Source organism: Xyrauchen texanus, chromosome 36 (assembly GCF_025860055.1).
Source record: "Xyrauchen texanus isolate HMW12.3.18 chromosome 36, RBS_HiC_50CHRs, whole genome shotgun sequence".
Taxonomy (NCBI): Eukaryota; Metazoa; Chordata; class Actinopteri; order Cypriniformes; family Catostomidae; genus Xyrauchen; species Xyrauchen texanus.
The window spans coordinates 21,099,774-21,124,532 of record NC_068311.1 but is presented as its reverse complement, the minus strand read 5'-3'; the positions used below and the strand labels follow the sequence as shown (position 1 = coordinate 21,124,532).

Here is a 24,759-nt window from a genome sequence, read left to right as displayed (position 1 = left end):
AAACAGAGACAACACAGAATATATACTATATTACTATACTTGTAATTGATACTATATAATAGATACTATATTTTGTTGAAAACTGTATGTCTTCGTTATGATACAACACATGATTAAATCTACAATAATATATTAAGCCAGAGGAACATATGAGGAACATTATTTTTATATGCATGTCATTCAGGTCTTTGGGACTGCAAACATTAATAACAAATCAGTAAAGATAATTTCAACAGAACATGTATCAATGTAGTATTAAGTACTGAAAAAACCTTTATTACACTGCCATCTAGTGTTGAAATGTAAAAAAATATTCTAGATTAAAAAAAAATCCCCCCGAACCAAACCTTTTAATAAATAAAAATACATGCTATGTGTTCACTTAACAGTCTTGCTACTGGACATCCCTTTAAACCATATATAGGCAAAAATGAATAAGCCCAAATTGACACCAGGTTCAACTAAGAAATATTCCTAATGCTAATTAACAAAATATTACACATTTCTCATACGCTTAAGTGTTCTTTTTTTTAACCCTGTTTTCCAATTAATCTATATATGCTTGCTACTCATGTTAATGTTCAGCATCAACCGGAAGTCCACGCGTGCTGTCTCAGCCTCTCCTCTGTTTTCCGCTCAGATGTCCTTGTAGCTATGGAAACTCATCAGCGGCAGCATCCTCCAGATTGTCCATCCTATCATCTGGACGGCTAAGAAAATTTGCATGTAAATCATCGGCTCAAAATGGCGATCGGGCGTCAAATGCTTTTCTTGGTGCTCTTTTCCTTTCTGTGTAAGTAATGTTTCTTATTCAGTGTAAATAAGTGACTTCATGTTCAATTAACGGATGTGTTTCCGTGTGATGCATTCATCGCGCTGACCCCTGCTGCTGTTTTACTATCGTTTGCCAGATTGCCATTTAACGCCAGACTGAATTCAGTGTAAACACCGTTCCCGCTTTTTATTAAGGTAGTTATGTAAACATCGGTGTTAGATTAATACATTTGGATTAATGTCTGGTTTTGTATCGGACTGCACTGGATAGCGGCGGTGTCTCAACCTAGTGATCCACTCACCTAGTGATCTGCCTACCTAAACAGTATTTTGGGCATCAAAGACGCGTTTGAACATTCGATTTTGGAATATAACTGCATTTCGAACGTTCGAATTTTGAATATAGGCGCGTTCGAACGTACCACACCAGTTTCAAAATGCAGTTTCTGTAAGCAGCTCATTAGCGTCTAAGACACAACCATTATCTTTGCATTCCTTTTTTTGTGTGTTTGTGCTGGTCGTCGGATCTGCATTACTGATTAAGTTTGATATGATTAGGATCTTAACCAAAGAAACTATAGGAAGTTTAAGCAACATTTTGTTTCATTGTGTTTGGCATGACATGATATTAAGGTATTGTAGTAAGTGTCATATTTCATATATCACAGTGGACTTTGACTCTACTGAACTCCTTTTCATTTTCATCTCAGTACAATGTCAGCTTTGTGCAAGAGTGTGAAGAGGTGTAGCTACATTCATCTGTTGGCCAGAGTGCTTTGAATACAAAGTCTGATTTGGGTTCAACTTCAATTTGTTCTGTGACCTTTACATTGTAATCTAGTAAGGGGTGGTAGAATTGTAGAACACTCTAGTTGGAGAAAGCTTTTGTAAACAGGCATATTATATAAAATATCTTAAGTTAAAGATCCAACCACTCATGCTCTCTTTTTAGTTCATTTCTTCTTTGTAAATTCCTGGATATTCCATTTAAATCATTACAAAAATAAGCTATTGTGTTGTAATTAACTGTCAAGTGCAAAGTCATAATTAACACAATGTTAATAAAGGCATTTTAATGTTGTTTACAGAGTGGAAATGTGGAAAAATTAATTTGAGAGATGATTTTGATTAAGATTAATTGCTATATATTAGACAGAATGTATTCATTCTTGTCATTCAAAGTTAGCCTTGCTTACTCCCTAAAAGTTCTTTGTGAAAAATAAGCAGTTTGATATAAACAGAAATATTTTAAACTTTATTGTTGCTTCCATAAACTGACCATATGCTTCTCGGTGGTGGATAATGTAGCTTGTCTAATGAGGAAATAAGACTGCCTGATTATGCCACACAACTTCTTGTTCAGTCACTTGTCATAACTAGACTGGACTACTGTAACTCTCTCAATGCAGGCCTTCCTGCATGTGCAATTAGACCTCTGCAAATGATCCAGAATGCAGCAGCACATCTGGTCTTTAATGAACCAAATAGAGCGCATGTTACACCACTCTTTGCCTCTCTTCACCGGCTGTCGGTTGATGCACGGATCAAATTTAAGGCTTTGATGCTGGCATACAGAACAGTCACTGGGTCTGCTCCAGCATACCTAAAATCATTTCTACAGAGCTACATGCCCACTAGAAGCCTGTGGTCAGCTAAGGAACATTGTCTTGTACCAACACAAAGAGGCACCAAAACACTTTCCCGGACTTTCGACTTTATCATACATTGGTGGAATGACCTTCCCAACTCCATCCGTGAAGCTGACTCACTTTTTGTCCTAAAAAAAACCAGCTAAAAACACATCTTTTCCATGAGCACTTAACCAGTCACTAAAATATATATATTAAAAAATATATATTTTTGCACTTTAATCTGTTTTGAATACTACTATTCTGATGATAGTGAAACTTTGTAGTATGGCACTTTTCGTACCACTGTCTCCTTAAGATGATTCGCTTATGTTTTCCTCTTTTGTAAGTCACTTTGGATAAAAGTGTCTGCCGACTGAATAAATGGAAATGGAAATGTCAACAGCAGATGTAAAAATAGATCATGATGCATGCGATGGGAAAGGTAGCCTTGGAAACGCCACCAGAAACACCAAGTCATCAGATACAGCTGTGACAATATGACTCTTTGCTCCAGTCTCACATTAAGTAGCTTCAATTCATGTTAATTCAGTGTATTGAACTGTACTTGAGTGAAATGCCCACTACATTAACTAATGCTTGAGCTGACAGCCTAGGTGATAAAACACCACAGATGTTTTGCTTGTGCCTCACCACGCTCTGCAAAGGTCCATATGGTAAGATTTTAATCTTATGCTAAAGCCACAGATTATCACATATGGATCACTGTAAATACACTCTGTGGATTTCATGAGATTATACAAATGTGGAAAATGCATTTGAAAATAGTAAAAGCCCTAAACCCCAAATTGATTTCTCATATGAGCGGAGTCTTTCAGGAGGCTTAGGCTTAACTAAATAGTTTGTTTCATATTTGCCTTTTCATTATGTCACATTGTCTAACCTTTTTTGGTTGGTGTGGACTGACTGGAATCAAAAACACAGAGGCTGTTCTAAATTTGTCCATGGATATTCAGCAGAAATGTGTTCATTTCTGAGTATAGTTTCCCCAAGACAGTAACCAAGTATAATCTTACACTTTATTTTCCATTAACATTACAAAGCAAAGATAAAGTTGAGAACATGATTTGCTGTGCATTCATGATTTCTTCCATGGTATTAGCACAGAAAGAAAATAAAAAATGTCTTTAACAACTAAGATTGGTCATTGTTACAATAACGGTAAAGTAGTTATGAGCACAAAAAGTACATTTCAGCAACTTCGTCCAGCAACTTCCTACAAAAACTGGTATTTCTAATTACTTTCAATGATGGTTCTCAATAGATTTTAATTACTGTAATTAAAAACTCATCCTGTCTGGACACATTTTTTAGTTAAAATCAGCATAAATGAAGAGCAGTACAACTAATTCTAGCAGGATGTATAAATACTTAATGATAAATCATTATGAATGCACCAATGTATTTATTGGCCAAATATTGACCAAATTAAAACCACCGGCATTTCGGTTATAAGCATGAAAACGCTGATGGTTGATTTATAATTCATAAGAAACAATTTAAACAGACAATCCAGAAATAATAATAGCCACAATATATCGAATAGTTGGCACTCCTAAGAAAAAGTAATATTTCTCGCACTTATGTTAATGCGAAAAAACCACCATAAACGGATGTGACAGTTGTGAAAGCGGCACTTAGCCATAGGCTACATGTCGAGAGAAGCCATTCAAAATGCTTTGAAACCAGCAGACATTGACTTCTGACATAGCGGTAAAACATCCATTAATTCTGTGTGATTGATTGAATTAAGACTGTAATCACAATATGGCCTTGTGTGATCAATTAACCTCAAAAGGCATTGACTGAGTTTTGTATTGCATACTGACCATACTACTCATACGACTTCTGCCATATCTGTCTATGGGACATCGCTTCAGTCAGCGCTGTGTGAGTTAGTGGCACCTTCTAGCGGTCTGGATGGCATAATCCATTATATACTACCATAATACAGAATTTAAAAGGTTTTTTTGTATCCTTTGGTTTAATTTTGTATTATTTTCCCATGATGTGATTGATATTTCCGTGGAATTGCCCAACATGTGCATAGTATGAATTTGTAATGCTCTACATACATGTAAAATGTGAGCACTGTTGTTTTGAATGGCAAAAACAGAAGTGCAAAAATGTTTTAGAAGTACTAAATAAACTTTTTTCATATCAATCATGTTATCATATTTAGTTATTTTTATTTTGTATCTTCTATTAATCTTTTATTGTTGTTCTCTTTAAATTGTTGGCCTTTTATGTTCAACAGATCCAATCAATGTTCAATGGAAATTATTGATTGTTAGTACATTTTTAAAGCTTGATTTCAAAGTAAAGTAAAGTTTTGCATCAGTGCATTCATAATTTTTATTATAAATGATAAATAATATTTTTCCACTTTACAATAATGCATTATTTTGCTTTACTGAGCATTATAGAGGAAATGTGATTAATTGTCATATTGTCATGATAATTTTTTTCCCCTTCTTGTTCATGAAGTCTCAAACTGTTGTGGAAGTTACGAAGCTGAAGTAAAAGATTTATGGTATCTGTTGCAGGTCACAGGATAGCTTTTGCTGTAATACTCCGAACAACTGAGAAATCTGTATGGGCAAATGAATTTGAGTGTAAGTTGAAGCTTTTTCAGTCTTGTCTGATGCGGTGTTAAACTGATTGTTTCACTCATTTGCGCATAAGTTGGTGTAACTGGATGTACCTTCTGTTTCTTCACAGCAATTGAGTTGACCTGCTTGATAGAGTCAATCTCTACAAACAATCCCAGGATTGAATGGAAGAAAATTAAAAATGGTGTCCCTAGCTATGTGTATTTCCAAAATAAAATTTCAGGTAATCTATTCATTTATATAATGTAATTTAGTTGTTGACAGTATTTAGCCCAACTCTGTTTACAAGACCCAGATTGAAGGTCACCGGCATACTGTGTGTTGTGTTTTGGATGCTAGGCCCCAGCAAGGAATACTGATATGCTGGTGTCTCTGACAAACTTAACCAGCAAGCCAGCTTCATCAGAAAGACCATGCTGGTTAATTAGCATTTTTTTGTTGGTGAACAACATGGCTATGCTGGACCACCAGCTAGACCAGCATGGAACTGCATGCTTGTCTTTTGAGCAAGCTAAATTAAACTGAACTTAACTGGTTTATGTTTTCAGGTGACTTGGAGCACAGAGCATTGCTTAGAGAGCCTGCAAACCTTCTGATTCTAAACGCCACCAGATCAGATTCAGCACAGTATCGCTGTGAAGTTGCAGCCATCGATGATCAGAAGCCCTTCGATGAAATACTGATCAGTCTTGCAGTAAGAGGTACATCTCAGTGGAAGCTATAGTTTTAATCCACATATACATGTCTCACTGATGTCATCTCTTGATGTTGCACTGATCTGCCCCGCGCAAACACTGATTGCACTATCTGAAAAAAGAGGTTTCATTGAGCTTGAGGGCAGAATGAATCTGTTAAACTGATCGACATGATTCGAATGATTTCTCTGCATGCACAAAACTGTCTCAGATTATAATCGTGGTCTTACTGTTTGGAACATAAAGCTGAGAGTGAATTTAATGCCGCACAACGTTAGATTTCATGCTAATGCTGCGTCCCTCATACAGTACTATTAAACCTTACTTAAAGCACAATCTCTTCCTATTCTTATTGTGGATATGGTTTTAGTGCTAAAAAAAGGTCCCCGTGGGTCCTATAAAAGTCTTAAAATGTCTTAAATTCTGTTTTCTAAATGTAAGGCTATAAAAAGTCTTAAATGGTGTAACAAAGGTCTTCATTATTATTCAAAGAGGTCTTGAATGTGTATTTTCGGCTTGTTTATAGTTGTAAGTCCTGTGTTATGCACCGGATCTTCATTCTTTTCCTGGATATTACTGGCAATGTGGTTTCTTGTTGCCTCTGTGTCTGTGCCCATCACTGTAAAACAATTCTAAAAACAATTTTAATATATCTAATTAAAAACCATCAGCTGATTTATCAGTTATCGTCTGCCATCCAACACATTATATCAGCAAAATCCAATCTTGGTCTACCTGTAATTCGTATGTGTTGATATATTTACATTTACATTTATGCATTTGGCAGACGCTTTTATCCAAAGCGACTTACAGAGCCCTTATTACAGGGACAATCCCCCCGGAGCAACCTGGAGTTAAGTGCCTTGCTCAAGGACACAATGGTGGTGGCTGTGGGGCTTGAACCAGTGTCCTTCTGATTACCAGATTACCAGTTATGTGCTTAGACCACTACACCACCACCACTCCATATATTGGTACATAAAACAATTTAAATATGATCTGGTATGGACATTTATTTGTTCAAGTCTTAAAAAGTCTTTTGATTTTAAGTCTGTGCAGCGTCTCTGAATATGTAAACAAACATAGAAAGCTGAAATATTTCAGATGTTGATGTGTATGTGTTGCAGTGAAGCCAGTGATGCCCAGTTGCAGTGTGCCAGAGGCTGTAACAGTGGGTGCCACCACAGAACTACGATGTATTGAGACTGAGGGCTTTCCTCAGTCACAGTACCAGTGGTTCCGTAACAACGAGGAACTACCAGAGGATCCAAAAACCACAGTCAAGTTCTACAACTCTTCATACACCATGAACATTGAGACTGGATCACTCGTAAGTACCATAAAACAATTCTGTGTTGGATTTACTTCAAATATGAGTGTAGTATTTTTGCATCACACTTTTTAAGTAAATTCAACTTTAAGGTCATTTTAAGTCAGTGTAACTAGAAAGTCTTTGTTAGATTTACACAAATGTATCAGTTCATTCAACTTTATTTACTTGAAAAGGTATGTAACGTGGAAAGGATTAAGCGTCTAATACTGTAGCAAGTTGTTTCAAATGAACATTTACTGTATATCATTACTTACTAATTTGATTTAATTAACTTCATTCCCCAAATAAGTGCACATACAACTGCACTTGAGGTGAGCATATTCTCATTACATGTGGTAAACAGGGTCCGACTTCACCAAAGAGAAAACGAATCTTCCTAGCAGTTACTTCACTCGATGCAACGATTTCCAATAAAGTAACATCAGTATTTCTAAAAAGAGCTAAAACCTCTATGAGTTCTTGGTAACAACTATTTTAATGCCCACACATGCTCCTTTTGTCCAAGCAAAGATAATTAAATAATTCAAGCACACAGACTTATGGCTATTTCCCGCAACCTAAATTGATCGTTTGAGTTATTAAAACTTAAAATCTTAATTTTATGGATATTTAAGTCAAAATAGTTCAAGACTGTGGTGAGCAGGGATGAAGAGGAGCCAGAGCCGCAGTTCGAGAGAAAAATGCACAAAGCCGTGTGTGTGTGTGTCCATTTGTTTAACGTAACTCTTGATGTATTTTGTGTGATGCTGAAAAGCAAAGTTTTGTTGTACACTGAAAAGTGTGATTAACAGTTTGGATGTTTACCTGGCTCCCGCATCCTCCTTCAGTTGAGAGCAAGAGATCTGCCAAATTGATGCCGAAATACAGGATATTGGATGGTGTGCTGTCATGGAGTCCTCGGCACTGGCTGGAGATCGCGACGCAGAGGAGTTGCCCGATCTGGTGGTGCTGGAGCAGTTCATCATCTGACAACCGAAAGGAATGGCGATCGCCAGTGTTGCTGATGGAGGCAATCCAGCTGGCTGAGGACCGTTTGGCAGCGTATTCAGGAGCCAGCGAGCCCTCTTCTCTCTCTCTCTCTCTCTCTCTCTCTCTCTCTCTCTCTCTCTCTCTCTCTCCCTCCCCCCCTCCCCTCCTTCCCCTCATCCTGTTCCTGTTCCCCGGAAGCTATCCTGCTGCGGATCGGCCGAAAACAGCAACAGTCCCTCTCCAGTAAGTTACAGGCCGGATGTCACCCCGGCCTGAGTCTGACAATGGGGGTATGTGGCGAGCAGGGCATGGCACAGCGATGAGGATGGATGGCTGGGGGAGAATCATTGCAATCAGCCGGATAAAGAGGAGCCAGAGCCGCAGTTCGAGAGACAGAGAGACACATGAAGCTGTATGTGTGTGTGTGTGTGTGTGTGTGTGTGTGTGTGTGTGTCCATTCTTTTTACATAATTGCTGAAAAGCAGTGCGTGTATTTTGTGTGATGCTGAAAAGCAAAGATTTGTTGTACATTAAATGTGATAAAAAGTCTTATGTTTGGATGTTTACCCGGCTCCCGCTTCCTCCTTCAGTTGAGAGCAAGAGATCTGCCACAAAGACACTTGTCATGCAACTCACATTTATTCATTTACTTTATTCATTAATGCAAAATTAAGTAAAGATCAAATTTTTGAGTAAAATGGTTGTTGAGAAAACAAATAGATTATTGTTTTTTTCAGTGTACTTTGTTTTCATCTATCATGCTTAGTTGAAACATTTAAAGTCCTTACATTGTTTTCTCAAAATCAGAAGCTTGGACTAAGTTAAATCATGAAAAAAGATGTTAAAATTGAAAACTAATTAAAAAATGTACAGATGTACAAATGAAAGACTCTATTTTTAAAACAATGCGAACATGCAAGCCTTTGTAAATTTGTTTTTCTCATTACAGACATCAAGATTTTCACTAAAATGTGACTTAAATTCTGGGTTGTATCTCACCAAAACCCATTGTATGTATTCAGAAGACTTGGAAGATGACGCACAAGCTGCATTAACTACTTTTAAAAAAGTGCCTTTTTACATTTTAAAGTGAGACATTGTACTGAGAAGTCAATATTCAATATTTAGTTTTTCCCCTTTTGTGTTCTGCATATGACAGATTTGGACAGACATAAGAATGAGTAATAACAGAATTGTCATTTTTGGTGACTTATTCCTTTCAGGTCAAATGAAGTATAGAAATTAAAAGGATTGTTCACCCAAAAATGAATATTCTGACTTCCTTCTGTGGAACACAAAAGGGGAAACTTTGAAGAATGTACTGTCACTGTTTTCCATTAAAATGAATGGAGACTGGAGCTTTCAAAAGCACCATAAAAGTATCAAAAACTTACATCTTGTTTACTGCACTCCATGTCCTTTGAAGCATTTAAATTAGAGCCTTGGATTAAGTTATGTGTATCCGTTATCTTATAGTACAATTAAAGGAATATTCCTTCCTTTTGGGTTCAATCCAAGTTAAGCTCAATCAACAGCATTTTTATCACAATTTTGATTACCACAAAATTAAATTTCGACTCATCCTTCATTTTCTTTGAATAAAAGGAAATATTTGAGTTACAGTGAGGCCCTTACAGTGGAAGTGAATGGGGCCAATCTGTAAACATTACTCAGTTTCAAAACTATTGCCTCAAAATGTGAACAATATGCATGTTAATATGGTTTTAATGTGAAAAAATCACTTGTTAACCTTTTCTGTGTAAAGTTCTATCCAATTTTACAACTTCTTTGCCATGACAACACACCACCGTAAACACGTGGAACAACTGTAAAAATTACCATTTAAACAACTTTACAGCTCTAATACATGATTTTTAGCAGAAGAACAATTTATGTGCTTTTATAAAATTATAAGCTTCACATTTCTGTTTAAACCCAAAATTGGCCCTGTTCACTTCCATTGTAAGTGTCTCACTGTAACCCAGATTTTCGATGTATTTATTTATTTATTTTGTGGTAATCAATATAATGCCACAAATGCTGTTGACTGAGCTTAACTTGTACTGAACCTAGAATATTCCTTTAAATTGCGTTTTGGCAGTTTCACCATTAATAGTGCTGTTGCTCAGTGTTTGATTTGTGTATGGTTAACAGAAATTTCGGGCAGTGAATAAAGAGGATGCAGGGGAATATCATTGCCAGGCCAGAAATGAGGCTGGATCTTCAAAGTGTAGTCCACAGCCCATGGAAGTCTGTAAGTGTTGGGCTTTAAACTAGCAATTCAGCTTAATGTGCACTCAGTCATTTTTGGTTTATGTTGTCTTGGACTTACACAGACACCTAGAGGCTTGGATGCAGCATCATTCAAATGCAGAAGATTTCAGTAACAGATGCCTTTGTAGAAATGTACTTTTGACAGTCAGACATAATTCATTTAATCTATTAGGTAACGTTTTCAATAACAGGACGGTTACTGAGATTAAGCGAGTAGTATTCCGCTGGTCATGTGATCATGACATGGCTGCCCCCATGAGGAGACCCTCTCCACGTAGAATAAAACAGCTTTAATACGCAAGGTTACTGATATGACTGGAGTCTTTATCTCACGTTATTGCTCATGATTTTATATATATATTTTTCTTAATTGCTATTAATTTCTTTAGGAGTAAAACGATTTAATGAAGAAAAATGACTAAGTGCACCTTTATTTTAGAGGTACATGTTACCATTGTCTTCCTATAGATATAATGTTACAGGAATAATAGCCATTGTTTCAGCCACATCATTTCTGTTCTTTATAGATGATCTGGACATTATGGGGATATTCTTGAAGGTGTTAGGTGGAGTGGCAGCATTTATTGTTGTCATTGTGTGCATCTGTCAAATTCAGAAAAGTGGCTACTGTTCCTGCAAGGACCATACGGAAACCAAGTAAAAACCTTCAGAACCAGAAGAAGTAAATGGGGCCAATCTGGATGCATTAAAATACTCACTGTTATATAGAAATATAAACAATATGTATGGTAACATGATTTTAGTGTGATAAAATTGCCTACTAACCTTTTCTGTGAAAAGTTATATGAAGTTTTACAACTTTGTTGCCATGATGACATAACGGCAAAAAGACTAAAACCCTAAAACAATTATTTAAACAACTTTACAGGTCAAATAACACATAAATTTTAATAAAAGAATAAATGCAAGTTTTTAGTCAAATGAAAAGCTTCACATTTCTGCCTTTAAACCTCCCCAAAATTGGCCCCATTTAGTTCCAGTAACCTTGATTTGTGCTTTCTTTTTCTTTTTTTTTTTTAAGAAAATGAGGTACGAGACTAAATCATTTTTTGTGGTAATAAAAATTATGGCACAAATGCTGTCGATTGAGTTTAACTTGTAGTGAACACGGAATATTCCTTTAAGCATTTTGTGATGTGTGCTTTTTTGTTGTCTATGTAAACTTAAAACTTTAATATTAACATTTGAATAGATTAAAAATGCAAGTCTAGTTTTATTGTACAAATGCTCTTTGTTAAATTGGTTTGTAATGATCTTTGTTTCCTACAGCTACAAAGTACCCCAACATAACAATAGGATGGACTACGCTAGTCCAGATGAGGTAAGACATTTAAAGAATGTCAATTTGTGAAATGAAAAAGCACCACAGATTTCATTAAAGATATCATTGTCATGCATTTGTGCACTTTTGTTACGTACTGAAGCTGTAGTCAGCACTTTTTGCAATGCTCTTACAAGGTTGAATGCAATATCTTCCAGGATTTGGTTGTATTTATCATATCTGGTTACTTTGTAATTTATCTCTCACTGTAGATATTTTCTTCTATTAACGCTGCCAAAGTTCAGAGTGGTATTAGTGCAATCCTCAGAATAATCTCTCAGTAAAATCTCTACTTGGAAAAGGATCTTTGGCTGGAATTATTTTTGGTTTGGTGATACCACCTTTTAAATTCTGCACATTTAATTTTATTGATAACACTTTTTTTCCCCCTCCTCAGGGACATTTTCGCCACAAGTCCTCCTTTGTCATATAAAATCAAAGATGAGGAAATTAGTGTTTCAGCTGCATGAAGGCCTTGTGAGACTTTTGAGCTGTCAAATTTTGCATTTGATGCAGATGTCTATGAACTTCAGATTCTGAGCTTGCCAAAGTTATCACAAAAACTGAAAACTACTGTTACACTGGGAAATTTTACTTCCCTCAATTTAATTTAAACTCACTGACATGAATTGAACACAGTTTTACTCAAAACAGATTATTTAAATATATATATATATATATATAAAAGGATATTACATGCATCTTGTTAAGTGAAAACAATTACAGGATACTGTTTTCATAAATTACAATGGACTGCTTTTAAAAACTTACATAAAACCTTTTCAAAATGAGAAATGTATTGTTTTGTTGCAAGGCCTAAATCACATCCAGGTGCTGCTGTATTAAAAAAACAAAATTGCCCAAAAGTAGGCAACACATAATACCAGTGCAGGAAATTATTAAAGGTGTGTCTACAAGATACATGTATTTTCCACAGGACTGACTTTGACTATGTGAATAGTCCAGTCCAAGTCAGTGTAAATGTGTACAATGCCATGCCAAGACTGTTTTATCTGGGTCACTTTTGACAGGATGTCAAGTATAGTGGATATTTAGATCATAAATTCTTAAATTGTAGCATTTTAGTTAGAGATTAATCAAACATCTCTGTACAGTCTGTAGACTTGATTGTGCAAGATGATTATTTAATTAGTTCAATTTTTGAAACAATCCTCTACTGTAGATACAGATTATGCACTTGTGTTTTATGCAAAAGTGCCATTTCTGTGTTTAAGTGACCTTCAATAATTGTTTTATACGTTTTGGACATATTGTCCAGGTTTTTTGACTCTGTTTTTGTTTAATCTGTTTTTTAATATTTGCATACATTGTAGTTCACTTAAGAGTAGTAGCTGATAGACTGTGGGCCATGTCAAAAATTTTTACATTTATCATGGGGAAGCAATTGATGTTATGTCTATCCATGAATTTTGTTTTTCCCATTGATATTTAAAGGAATATTCCAGATTCAATGCAATTTAAGCTCAATCGATAGCATTTGGGGCATAATTAATATGGGGCATTACCGCAAAATATTCTTACGACTAATCCATCCTTTTAAAAAATAAATAAAAAGGCAAAAATCGAGGTTACAGTGAGGTCTTGTCACTATACTTTTGAAATAGTGAGAATTTTGTTTTCCCGCTTTTCTCCATAATTTGGCATGCCCAATTAACAATGCGTTCTAGGTCCTCGTGGTGGCGTAGTGACTCGCCTCAATCCAGGTGGCGGAGGATGAATCTCAGTTGTCTCCGCGTCTGAGACGGTCAATCCGCGCATCTTATCATGTGGCTTGTTGAGCACGTTTCCGTGGAGACATAGCACATGTGGAGGCTTCACGCTATTCTCCGCGGCATCCATGCACAACTCACCACGTGCCCCACCGAGAGCGAGAACCTCATTATAGCAAACACGAGGAGGTTACCCCATGTGACTCTACCCTCCCTAACAACCGGGCCAATTTGGTTGCTCAGGAGCCCTGGCTGGAGTCACTCAGCACACCCTGGATTCAGACACTCCAGGGGTGGTAGTCAGCGTCTTTACATGCTGAGCTTCCCAGGCCTCTGAAATAGTGAGTATTTTAACATTTATGGATTGGCCCCATTCACTGCCATTGTAAGTGTCTCACTGTAACACAGATTTATTTTTATTTTTAAGAAAAGGAGGTATAAGTCAAAAATAATTTTGTGGTAATCAATAATATGCCACAAATTCTATCGATTGAGATTAAATTGTACTGAACCCAGACAATTCCTTTAAATTATAAAAGCTTCATGTATAATTGGACCATTAAATTGCTCTTTATTTAACAATATTTGCAGTGGCACTGAGATACTTGAAGTTTGAAAATAAGAACAAAAGATATCTAAATTAAAACTGTGTTTTTGATGCAGTATGATAATATATTTTATTATCATGGCATGTCCCACTGTCTAAAAAACAGACTGTTTATAGTACAACACATAAAAAAGAGCCTGGGTTCTGTCACTGTAGTTTGTATGTGATACAGCTGATATTATGTTTTGTATGAAAAAAATAAATAGTTCAATTTCATTAATCTAATGGTCAAATCTAATGGGCTTGGAAATGCCTAAGCAAATTTGACTAATGTGTATGTAAACTTCAACTGTATTTATACTCTTACTACATTATTCTTGTTTGATGGCAACAATGGTATTTTTATTTAAAGCACAGTATTACAACACATTTTTTCCTTTTGGCTATGTTAACAGTCAATTGGCAAACAGAATCAAGTTGCATGTATTTGACCTAGTGTTTGGTAAATTAAAAAAAAAAAAAAAAATCCACTACAAATTACTTATTACTTCTCTAAAATTGCATTTAGATTACTGACTGGCAAGTAGATTACTTAATTGAAGAAAGTAATCATATTACTAATTACTTTTGTTATTTTCTGAAAACACTTTTCACAGAAAAGTTTTTTTTTTTCACCCAACGAATTCAAAATAATGTCTATATTTCCTCCTTGTTTATTGTCACACACCACACATTTCAGCTCTCACAGAAATGCAAACAGACGTACAGTATCTACAGGTATGAACACAATTCATGTTTTAAATGCATTTTACATAAATGTAATTTTAGAAATATGTGTATCCCATGTAATGTACAGTACTTAAGTAATTATCTTAATTGAAAGTCAATAACTGTAATCTGATTACAATAAATTAGATGTAATTAATTACTTTGTAATTAGATGACATCCAGCACTGATTTGACCTAAGCAGTATGAAGAATTTATAAATACTGCAAAACAATACAATAGAAAGGCATAACTGACATTCCACTTATGGTTACATTTTGAACGTATGTGCTTAATATTTAAAGTTATGTTATTATAACAAAGTATGTCACATGCTAAACTGTCCTTTTATTTTTGTATCATCTGTAAAATTTTGTGTTGTTTTGTGTGACATGAAAACACTTTACTATAGTTAAATGCCATCAGACTAGCATTAAAAACAGATGCTTTTCTCTCTAGCATTACAATATTGTACTGTCAGTAAATAATCCATTATATAATGCTTAGAATATTTCTCAGGTACATCTAAAAGGAAATGACCATTTGTGCATACCGTTAATGTGGTTATGTAATCGGTTTCTTTTTATTAATGTCCTTTAATAATAAAGACATTCTTATATTAACAAAGCACATTTTTGTTTCCAAATCTCAGATAAGTGAGACTTTTCTTATGAAATGAAATACGCAAAGTGACTTTTATTTTGAAATGTAAGATAGCTCCCGGAAGTGTACAAAAAGGGAAATATTTTTATGGGCAAATATCCCTACTGACTTCAGTCCTGCTGTGAATTTAGCTACTTCTGTTAAATCTGAGAGAATTATGCGGCCGCTCTCAAATTTAATATATTGATATTTTCATCTAATCGCGGATATTAAACGATCAGATAGCTAATGCAGTTAGTTGTCATGCTCATTTGGTAAAAAGGCAGAAGAGCGACAGAGAATCGGCCATCCAGCCACCTGTAGCTGAGAGCGACAGCTGTCAATCAGGTGATCTGTCAATCATACAGGAGTGACAGACATGAGCTTTTTCGGCTTCGGACAGAGCGCCGAGATCGACATCGTTTTGAATGACGCCGAGACAAGGAAGAAGGCTGAGCACAAAACTGAAGATGGGAAAAAGGACAAATATTTCCTTTTTTATGATGGCGAAACTGTAAGTGGAAAAGTTAGTGTTACTCTCAAGATTCCTGGAAAGAGACTTGAACACTATGGGATAAAAATCGAGTTTGTCGGGCAGATAGGTGAGTTTTGTGTTTTTTTTCTACGCGCTAATGAACATTAAAGGAACAGTAAACCCAATTATGAAAGATCTGTCATCATTGTTTAACCCTGATGCCACTTCAAACCTATAGTTTGTCTTCTGTGGAACATAATTGAACATATTTAGCAGAATGTCCATGCTGCTCTTTCCACACAATGAAAGTGAATGATGACCACCACTATCAAGAAAGATTTTCAGTGAAAAAAGAAAAGAATTCTTACTCAGACAGAGCTATCATATGACATTGAAAGAGCACCCAATTTATTTTTTAGTGCTTCTTTGTCATTTTTGGAGCTTGACAGCCTTTGATCCCCATCCACTTTCTATGTAAATAACAATATTTGTGGTTGAGTACAGTCAGACTTTATTGAACATTCATACGTAACATATGGAGCTTCAGGAGGCCTTGTGAGTGAGAACAGATATTTATTATTATATGGGGATTCGGGGGATTTACCCTAGAAATTTGTGAAAATGTATTTTCATACGTACATACAATTTTGGTGTTTTCTTTCCCAGCACATTTTGCTGGCATGTCTTTGGACAGTTATACATAATGGAAATGGGTATTGTTGCTATGGTTTACTGCCAGTAAAATTACTTATTGTCTTCGATTATGTCATTGCGTTGCAACTCTCATAAAAGTTGCTGCAATAGCACGATAAGAAAATAAAAAAGCATAAAGGAATCATGTTTCGAGGTTGAGAAAAAAATATTCATCTACGCCTGTTTCTCTAAATTATGACATAAAATTCATACCAATAACTACACGCATATGACATTTGGTTATAACAAATAAAATTCATAATAAGTTCATGCATGTGATATCTGTAATTAACATTATCTTAAAAAATAAAGTGTAGTTTAGAGTTTTAGGAGTTTTGAGAGCATTTTAAAACTCAAAGATCATTAATAAAAGATGATTAATTCAGCATCTCATGTCAGCTCAAACTGGTTTTGATGAACAGGTTAGAAGTTATTCACTTTTTTTTATTCGATTGTGAAAATAAAGTGGTTTGAGCAGCTGCACTATACGGGATGCCCGTCAACTGAACTTGCATATCATCATCGCATCTAGTGTTTACATTGTAAATAGCTTTCTTATAATACAAGCAATCCAGTTTAGTTTTTTTGAAAGCTTCGATGCTGACAATATCCAGCCCATCAGCCTCTGATGTTAGCGGTTCATGGTTCGAGGCCAGCAAGCATTTGACGGTTGGTGGAATAAGAAGGAATGCCCCAATGGGTGGCACCAGCCTTCTCAGGTGCACCTGTGGCTACACCAGTGATGCAAAGAAGGGAGAAGCTCACATATTCTGCTAACTTTAGTGTTCCATGGGAGACATTTTTTACCGGTTTTGAATGTGAGGGAAAGTAAACGATGATTGAATTTTCATTTTTTTAAATTAACTGCCCCCGTAATGTTTGTGAACAAACTGTAGTTTGTGTAATTTATGTTGATATACTGTACATCTGTCCTCTCATTCTCAGAGCTGTACTACGACAGAGGGAATCACCATGAGTTTGTGTCATTAGTGAAAGACCTTGCACGACCTGGGGAGCTTTCACAGTCTCAAATGTTAGACTTTGAGTTCACCCATGTGGAAAAGCCCTATGAATCTTACACTGGCCAGAATGTGAAACTAAGGTAAATCTACCTATTGTTTCTTTCCTAACTTTACTAATTTGTCAGAAATCCATTTAAACTGGTGCTTGATGTCATGGAATTTGTCTTGTACCTGATTACATGCAATGAAATAATCTGCAAGGATTTTTGGTTATAATCTTGTTTTTGTCTGCATCTTGCATTTGATTGTTGTCTCTAGATACTTCCTCCGAGCAACAATCAGCAGAAGACTCAATGATATCAGTAAAGAGATGGATATTGTAGTGCAAACTCTGTGCACATACCCAGATATGAACTCCTCCATCAAGATGGAAGTTGGAATTGAAGATTGTCTTCATATTGAGTTTGAATACAACAAATCCAAGTAAGCATTATACAGAACAGGAGTTAGTATTGAGTGGTACATCTTGCCAAGAAATGCCCGGATCATATTTCACCCCAAAATCAAAAGATTAAAAGAAGAAATTATATTTTCCAAAAAACTGAAGTGAAGCTTATTAAGGACAGGTGTTTTTGCACTATTACTTTGTTTTCATGGCTATTAAAGAGATAGTTCACCCAAAAACAAAACTTTTCTCATAATTTACTCACACTCATGCCATCGCAGATGTGTTTGACTTTCTTCTACTGAACACAAACAAAGATTTTTAGAAGAATATCTCAGCTCTGTAGGTCTACACCATGCAAGAGTGATAACCAAAGTGAGTGGTGACCAAAACTTTGAAGGTCCAAAAAGCACATAAAGGCAGCATAAAAGTAATCCATATGACTCCAGTGGTTTAATTCATATCATCAGAAGTGATATGATACATGTGGATGAGAAACTGTTCAATATTTAAGTCCTTTTTTACCATAAATTCTCCCTGCGATATTCACAAAGAATGTGAATACAAAAAAACAAAAGTAGTAAGTGAAAGTTAAAGTGTAGATTTATAGTAAAAAATGCCTTAAATATTGATGTTTCTCACCCACACGTATCATATCGCTTCTGAAGACCTGATTTAAACACTGTAGTCTTATGAATGAATTTATTCTGCCTTTATTTGCTTTTTGGACCTTCAGAGTTCTGGCCACCATTCACTTGCATTGTATGGACCTACAGACTTGAGATATTCTTCTAAAAATCTTTGTGTTCAGCAGAAGAAAGTAAGTCATACACAGGCATGAGGATGAGTAAATGATCAGAGAATTTTCATTTTGGGTTAACTATCCCTTTAAGCACATTTTCTCCCCAAATTCCAATTCTTTACTGTACAGACACAATTTTTTACAATTAAAATATTGCAATCTTGCAAATTATAGCACTTTTAATTTTGTGGTAAAATATCACCCAGAGATTTCTTGACAGTTTTTTTGTGAGATTCACCCATTTATTGAACCTTGAGAATCTATTATGATTCCATGTGCAGAAACAATCTTTCTTGTTTAGATATCACCTGAGGGATGTAATTGTAGGGAAGATTTACTTCCTTCTTGTGAGGATAAAGATAAAGCACATGGAAATCGATATAATAAAACGGGAAACAACTGGCACAGGACCCAGTGTGTACCATGAAAATGATACCATCGCCAAATATGAGATCATGGATGGAGCACCAGTGAGAGGTATTGCTAACATTTCATAACTGTGATGTGAAGGAATCGACACATCTGTACAATCTTGTAGTCTTTATCTGTAAATTTACGATTTTCAAATACACGGTTTATTGCTTTGCTCACTTGTTTTTTTTTAGGTGAGTCAATCCCCATCCGTTTATTTCTTGCTGGTTATGAGTTGACCCCCACCTTGAGGGATGTCAACAAAAAGTTCTCTGTGCGTTACTACCTGAACCTAGTCCTTGTAGATGAAGAAGAGCGACGGTACTTCAAACAACAGGTCCGGTATTCATACACATGAACATTCCTTACAATCCATGTTAGAAGGTCTTGAGATGCAGTACGAGTTCAAATGTGTTCACATTCTTGATCATTCTCAAAAGGAGATCACACTCTGGAGGAAAGGAGATATTGTGAGGAGAAGTATGTCCCAACAGGCCACCATTGCCTCCCAGAGATTTGAGGGATCAAACTCCGGAAATGCGTCAGCAGCCCAAGCCAAAGAAGACAATAACTAAACACAAAATGCAACTGAATCAGTTGAAAATTAGAATAATAGCTTTGTGAGATCAAAAATGAGAATCAAGCTTGTAAACTGCAGTCCATCTACTCAAATATGTATAGATTACAATATATTTTTTTATTTCTCCATGTTCAAATTTAGCTTAATTCCTTTGCATTAATAAGTCAGTATATAGCCTCTATATTTGTCCTGTTTAATGTGCCCAAAATGAAATCACTAAGAGATTTTTTGCAATCATTCGCGTTATAAATCTAGAAGTCCAAGTACCCTTATTAGAGCTCAGCAATGTATTATTGTGTAATCAAGGGTATAAAAATGAAAGCCTCCATGGAATCATCTACTACTACTAAAGGGAAATAAATGTTGAACTACTAACTCATGCAGGGGAGTGACTATTGTCTTTTTATGATTTTTTATCATTGATTAAAATATTTATTTTGGTCTGTCATCTTGCAAATGTTTTTCTCTATTAAAAGAATCAGCAAAAGTATCATCACCATGGCAGCAAATGTTTCCAGTGTTCTCAAGAGTGGTGTTAAATGCTGTGATAGAGAAGAGTGTTATAAATCCTGCTTGTAATTGGATGCTACTAATTTTTTAGGTTTTTTTTCTTCATTTCTTATGTGTGTATTATAGCAAATATGTTTAACAGCTTATTGGCTGTTCAGGTGATGGGGTATGAATATTAGTAGCCTTGCAACTGTGAAAACTTCTGCAAAAGGCTCTTTTTACAAGCAACTATTGTAATAAACTTTACTAACTTCTGCATTAAAGATGATTATCTTTTTCCCCCAATATTGTTATGGAAATATCTGATCTATAACATGATAATCTGGGATATCTGACCACTTTCCTTTTTAAAACTTGGTATAATTACATGGTCTGACGGAGACAAAAGCACAGACGAATATGTTATTACCAAAAATAATCAGAATGTATTACTTTTATATATTTTTTTAGTTTAAGAGGTTACATCAGTATAGAATAAACAAAGAAATCTCTTAATATAAAATCTTTAGAGAAAATCATAACAGGACGGGAAATTTCACTGAGCACCAATGCACAGTTTTCCATTGGTGATCTTCATATAGGCTCTGTTTTCTCTAAACCCAGGACAAAGTCGAACTCCTCTGAGAATAAGAAAGAAAACAAGTGTTAGACATAAATGAATTAACAGTTACATTAAAGCTACTTTCCACAAATCTGTATTGCGAAATAGCAGAAATTAAGTGTTTGGTTCAATATTTATAAAATTATTTTACGGAGTGACTATTGGCACTAGGTGTAAATATCACCTACCACACGGTGAATATTTGCACTCATATAGTCTGGTGGAAACAGAAATTAAAGACAAACAGTGGTGGTGGTGGTGTAGTGGTCTAATGCACATAACTATTAATCAGAAGGTCGCTGGTTCGATCACCACATCCACCACCATTGTGTTCTTGAGCAAGGCACTTGGTTGCTCTGGGGGGATTGTCCCTGTAATATGTGCACTGAAAGTCGCTTTGGATAAAAGCGTCTGCCTAATGCGTAAATGTAACTGCACCCCTTTTCTCGTGCGGACGACCCGGGTTCGATTCCGCCTTTGTCCCACTTTTCCCCATCCTGCATCCTGTTTCCACCCTGAATATTTCCTTTAATACGACTTATAATAAATATAAATTAATATAAATGTTGTATTTGCTCACAGTAATTTGGTTAAGGTGAAAGTCAGGGAGTTGAGAGAAAGGTTTGATCCGGGTAAAAGTAAACATTGTTTTACTATAGTACTGTTGTAGTTACCATGTTTCTTGGCAGAAGTCATATTTTTAATGCAATTAACCATGGTGTTACTACAGTAATATGGTGTTAATATAGTAACTATGTTTAATTTTGTGATTACTATGATTTTATTCAAAATACCAAGGTGATACTATGTAGTCAAACCATAGTACATTTTTGTGAGGTAAGGTTAGGTTTAGTGGTTGGGTGTCTGGGACACTAAATAAACAAAACAAACCCACTGCAGTGATGCCCATATACTGTATGCTAGTATTTAATCAGGGGTACAATTAGTATCTGCCATCATTTCATCATTACATTAGTACATGCAATAATTGATAAGACACTGTAAAATGAGAATATATTTTACTTTTTTATGTTTATGCATAACAAAATATAATAGATGAACTGGTTTGGGGTGTATTGTATGACTAACCTGTAGTGAGGGGCTGAACTGAAAGTCTAGCCCTGGTGAATAGTGCCATATCCTTCAATGGACCACCCTTAGCCTTGTGCTGCAAGTGATATTTCTTTAACTCAGAGAGAGGGATGAAACGCTTGGCCATCCTTTCAAACTGAACATCCACCTATACAGACCAATATTCTGCAATAAGTGTGGCCATTCTTTAGATTTAACATGGAAAAAATGTTGTCTTAAACCAGTGAATAAGAATTAAAGGAATATTCTGGGTTCAATACAAGTTAAGTTCAATTCGATCAGCATTTGTGGTATAATGTTGATTACCACAAAAAATTATTTGACTCATCCCTCATTTTCTTTTAAAAAAGAAATAAAATCGAGGTTACAGTGACAAACTTACAATGGAAGTAAATGGGGCCAATTTTTGGAGGGTTTAAAAGCAGAAACGTGAAGCTTACAATTTTATAAAAGCACTTACATTAATACTTCTGTTAAAACTCATGTTTTATTTGATCTGTAAAATTGCCCTTTTTTCAGTCATTTTAGGGTTTGTGCCAACAAAGTTGAACAATTGGATTTAACTTTACACAGAAAATGTTAGTAAGCAATTTGATCACACTAAAATCATGTTAAGAAGCATATTGTTTATACCTTGTGCCTAAACTTTTGAAATAGTGCGTATTTTATCATTTAAAGATTGGCCCCATTAACTTTCCATTTTAAGTGGCTTTTTGCGCTTTTTTAAGAAAAGGAGGGACAGATCAAAATAAACTTTTGTGGTAATCAACATTATGCCACAAATGCTGTCGATTGAGCTTACCTTGTATTGAACCCGGAATATTCCTTTAATCAAGTAGGCGAACTGTTAGAAGGCCATGACAGCCGATTTTGACTTTAAATGACTATTAATATGGCTTTGAACTCTATACGGTGTACGTAAAAAACATACCATACTCCATTTAGGGTTGTCCGGTTTGCTGGATGGGTCGTAATGTGCATCTTTCTTATCAAACTGTGTATGGTCCACGTAAGCCTCCTTTACAATCTGTAAAATATTTCATAAAATGAATACTGATGTGTGATCTTTTTGGAAGTCAAGTCCTTTTTATTTGTATAGCCCTTTTCACAACACAGTGTTTCAAAGCATCTTTACAGGAAATCATGCATTAACAAATACCTCTCATAAACAATATAAACTCACCTTCATGAGACCAGCGATGCCTGGCTCTTTGCAATTGCTATGGTAAAAGAAAGACTGCTGGCCCACCTTCATGTCTCTCATGAAGTTTCGTGCCTAAGGGAAATGTGCAGATATTTGAAGATCACTCATTTGTGGTGCAAGTAAACCTATTGCGTTTGTTTTTGTATGAAAATGTCCTCATTATAAGGTCATGTTCTGGATGTGCTTCATGTGGCATTCATTGCTGTGATGATCAATCAATCTACCTGATAATTTCTCACCCCATCCCAACAACCTGTTTGATTGGGAAGGGCTATCAGGTCCTCAATTCCAAACTGCAATTGAGAAGATTTAAAACATGAGAAGATATAAGATATTATGAGAACAGTCTATGACACTTAACAAGGGGTTATGATGGACTTCTACTTTAAATGTTACTCTAAAGTTTACCTTCATGTCCACTCCATTTTCAATCCGACTCTCAGGTTCAGATTTCATCAACCAGTGACAATAAGAGGCTTTGCATGTTTTATCTTTGTCATTTTTCTCCACCTTTGTTTTAACTGCTGTTGGTCTTTTTCTTTTGCCAGGTTGATATGGTGCAGCATCATCTGAATCCTCATTCACGATCTGTTGGGCGTCCACATCAGCTAAAATAAAAGGCAATTATTAAATCGAATAACTTGTTTTGCATAAAATTTGCAAACTCGCTAACTGCGTAAAACGGACAACTTACTTTGTTTATTTGATTTGGCACTGCTTCGTGTTGTTTTCTTGGGTGGCATGTTTGACTGCCTGGCAATGATAGGAACTTCTTATGGAGTCTCTGCTCGTGATGAAACAGCGCCCTGTGATATCGTGTGTGGTCTGGAGGATCATGGTTTGACTTCTCTTGCGTTTATTTCATCCAAACCATCAAAGATGGAAATAAACATAGGATTTATGTCAGTATAAAATCAATACGCAGTGCATCCTAGATGTACACAGTAATAAAATTTAACGTGATTAAGAGTCGTAAAGAAAGCTGCATTGATACTGCGCATAGATGATACACATGAAGCAATCTACTTTTCTTTTTTTTTACATTTCCCTTCCTATTTTATGCTTTTATTTTGAATTTACAAACCGTAAAGGAGATAGACGTGCAAAGATCCAGCCACACAACATACATTATTTAATTAATGAATTAAAGTAAAGCACATACATTTACAAAATTCAAACAAAATAAAGTTACGAGTAAAAACACAAATATTTAAATAAAAACGTCTAGTTTACACAGGGGGTCAGGGAATACCTGCTGGTAGATACCGGAACTACACCACCCGATGGCAAAAAGCTTGTGTCTACATAGACAGCCATTCAAAAGAAGCCGTGTTTTATGACGGCATAATTATTTTTCCAAGAACAATATCAGTTTTAATTAGTTCATTACAATATATCACATCGTCATCTGGTAATGGATTGTTTTTGAAGGGCTCATAAAAGCGTGAAAATGATTGATATTTTCCCCCATCTATTTCCATTGGCTAGTGATCAGTCACGTGACCCCCGATCCCGGAACAAAGCTGGCAGCCTCCATTTCGCTCGCTGTTTTATTTTATGAACAGAACACAATATGCACTAGTATACAGAAATGTACAGAAATATTCCAGAGTGCACAGAACATTAATTCCTTAATAATAAAAAAAAAAGT

The 24,759-nt window shown here is 35.6% G+C and overlaps 3 protein-coding genes across 3 annotated transcripts; 2 read left to right on the top strand and 1 right to left on the bottom strand.

Moving 5' to 3' along the window:
* Window positions 1–655: 655 nt before the first annotated feature.
* On the top strand, window positions 656–12,314 carry LOC127630039 (junctional adhesion molecule 3B-like). Its single transcript, XM_052107428.1, has 9 exons — window positions 656–793; window positions 4,970–5,038; window positions 5,145–5,258; window positions 5,584–5,736; window positions 6,858–7,060; window positions 10,187–10,286; window positions 10,834–10,963; window positions 11,597–11,648; window positions 12,046–12,314. Exons 1-9 carry the CDS (start codon window positions 745–747, stop codon window positions 12,079–12,081), a joined length of 906 nt encoding a protein of 301 aa, XP_051963388.1. The 5' UTR covers window positions 656–744; the 3' UTR covers window positions 12,082–12,314.
* Window positions 12,315–15,432: 3,118 nt separating this feature from the next.
* On the top strand, window positions 15,433–20,497 carry vps26b (VPS26, retromer complex component B). Its single transcript, XM_052107427.1, has 6 exons — window positions 15,433–15,935; window positions 17,447–17,603; window positions 17,782–17,946; window positions 19,012–19,187; window positions 19,316–19,458; window positions 19,562–20,497. The coding sequence occupies exons 1-6, from the start codon at window positions 15,713–15,715 to the stop codon at window positions 19,694–19,696; spliced, it is 999 nt and encodes a 332-aa protein (XP_051963387.1). The 5' UTR covers window positions 15,433–15,712; the 3' UTR covers window positions 19,697–20,497.
* A 138-nt stretch (window positions 20,498–20,635) lies between these two features.
* On the bottom strand, window positions 20,636–24,069 carry thyn1 (thymocyte nuclear protein 1). Its single transcript, XM_052107429.1, has 7 exons — window positions 23,803–24,069; window positions 23,517–23,716; window positions 23,333–23,401; window positions 23,088–23,180; window positions 22,836–22,931; window positions 21,902–22,052; window positions 20,636–20,831 (listed from the first exon to the last, which is right to left on the bottom strand). Exons 1-7 carry the CDS (start codon window positions 23,849–23,851, stop codon window positions 20,785–20,787), a joined length of 705 nt encoding a protein of 234 aa, XP_051963389.1. The 5' UTR covers window positions 23,852–24,069; the 3' UTR covers window positions 20,636–20,784.
* Between the last annotated feature and the right edge of the window lie 690 nt (window positions 24,070–24,759).

Bases quoted from the DNA above. Each gene is read 5' to 3' on its own strand.
- vps26b (XM_052107427.1), top strand. From the start codon at position 15,713: ATGAGCTTTTTCGGCTTCGGACAGAGCGCCGAGATCGACATCGTTTTG. The intron at 17,604-17,781 runs GTAAATCTACCT...TGTTGTCTCTAG, and splicing joins GGCCAGAATGTGAAACTAAG to ATACTTCCTCCGAGCAACAA. The intron at 17,947-19,011 runs GTAAGCATTATA...TTTCTTGTTTAG, and splicing joins TTTGAATACAACAAATCCAA to ATATCACCTGAGGGATGTAA.
- LOC127630039 (XM_052107428.1), top strand. From the start codon at position 745: ATGGCGATCGGGCGTCAAATGCTTTTCTTGGTGCTCTTTTCCTTTCTG. The intron at 794-4,969 runs GTAAGTAATGTT...TATCTGTTGCAG, and splicing joins GGTGCTCTTTTCCTTTCTGT to GTCACAGGATAGCTTTTGCT. The intron at 5,039-5,144 runs GTAAGTTGAAGC...GTTTCTTCACAG, and splicing joins ATGGGCAAATGAATTTGAGT to CAATTGAGTTGACCTGCTTG.
- thyn1 (XM_052107429.1), bottom strand. From the start codon at position 23,851: ATGCCACCCAAGAAAACAACACGAAGCAGTGCCAAATCAAATAAACAA. The intron at 23,402-23,516 runs GTAAACTTTAGA...TCTCAATTGCAG, and splicing joins AAAATGGAGTGGACATGAAG to TTTGGAATTGAGGACCTGAT. The intron at 22,053-22,835 runs GTATGTTTTTTA...TGGTCTGTATAG, and splicing joins ACAACCCTAAATGGAGTATG to GTGGATGTTCAGTTTGAAAG.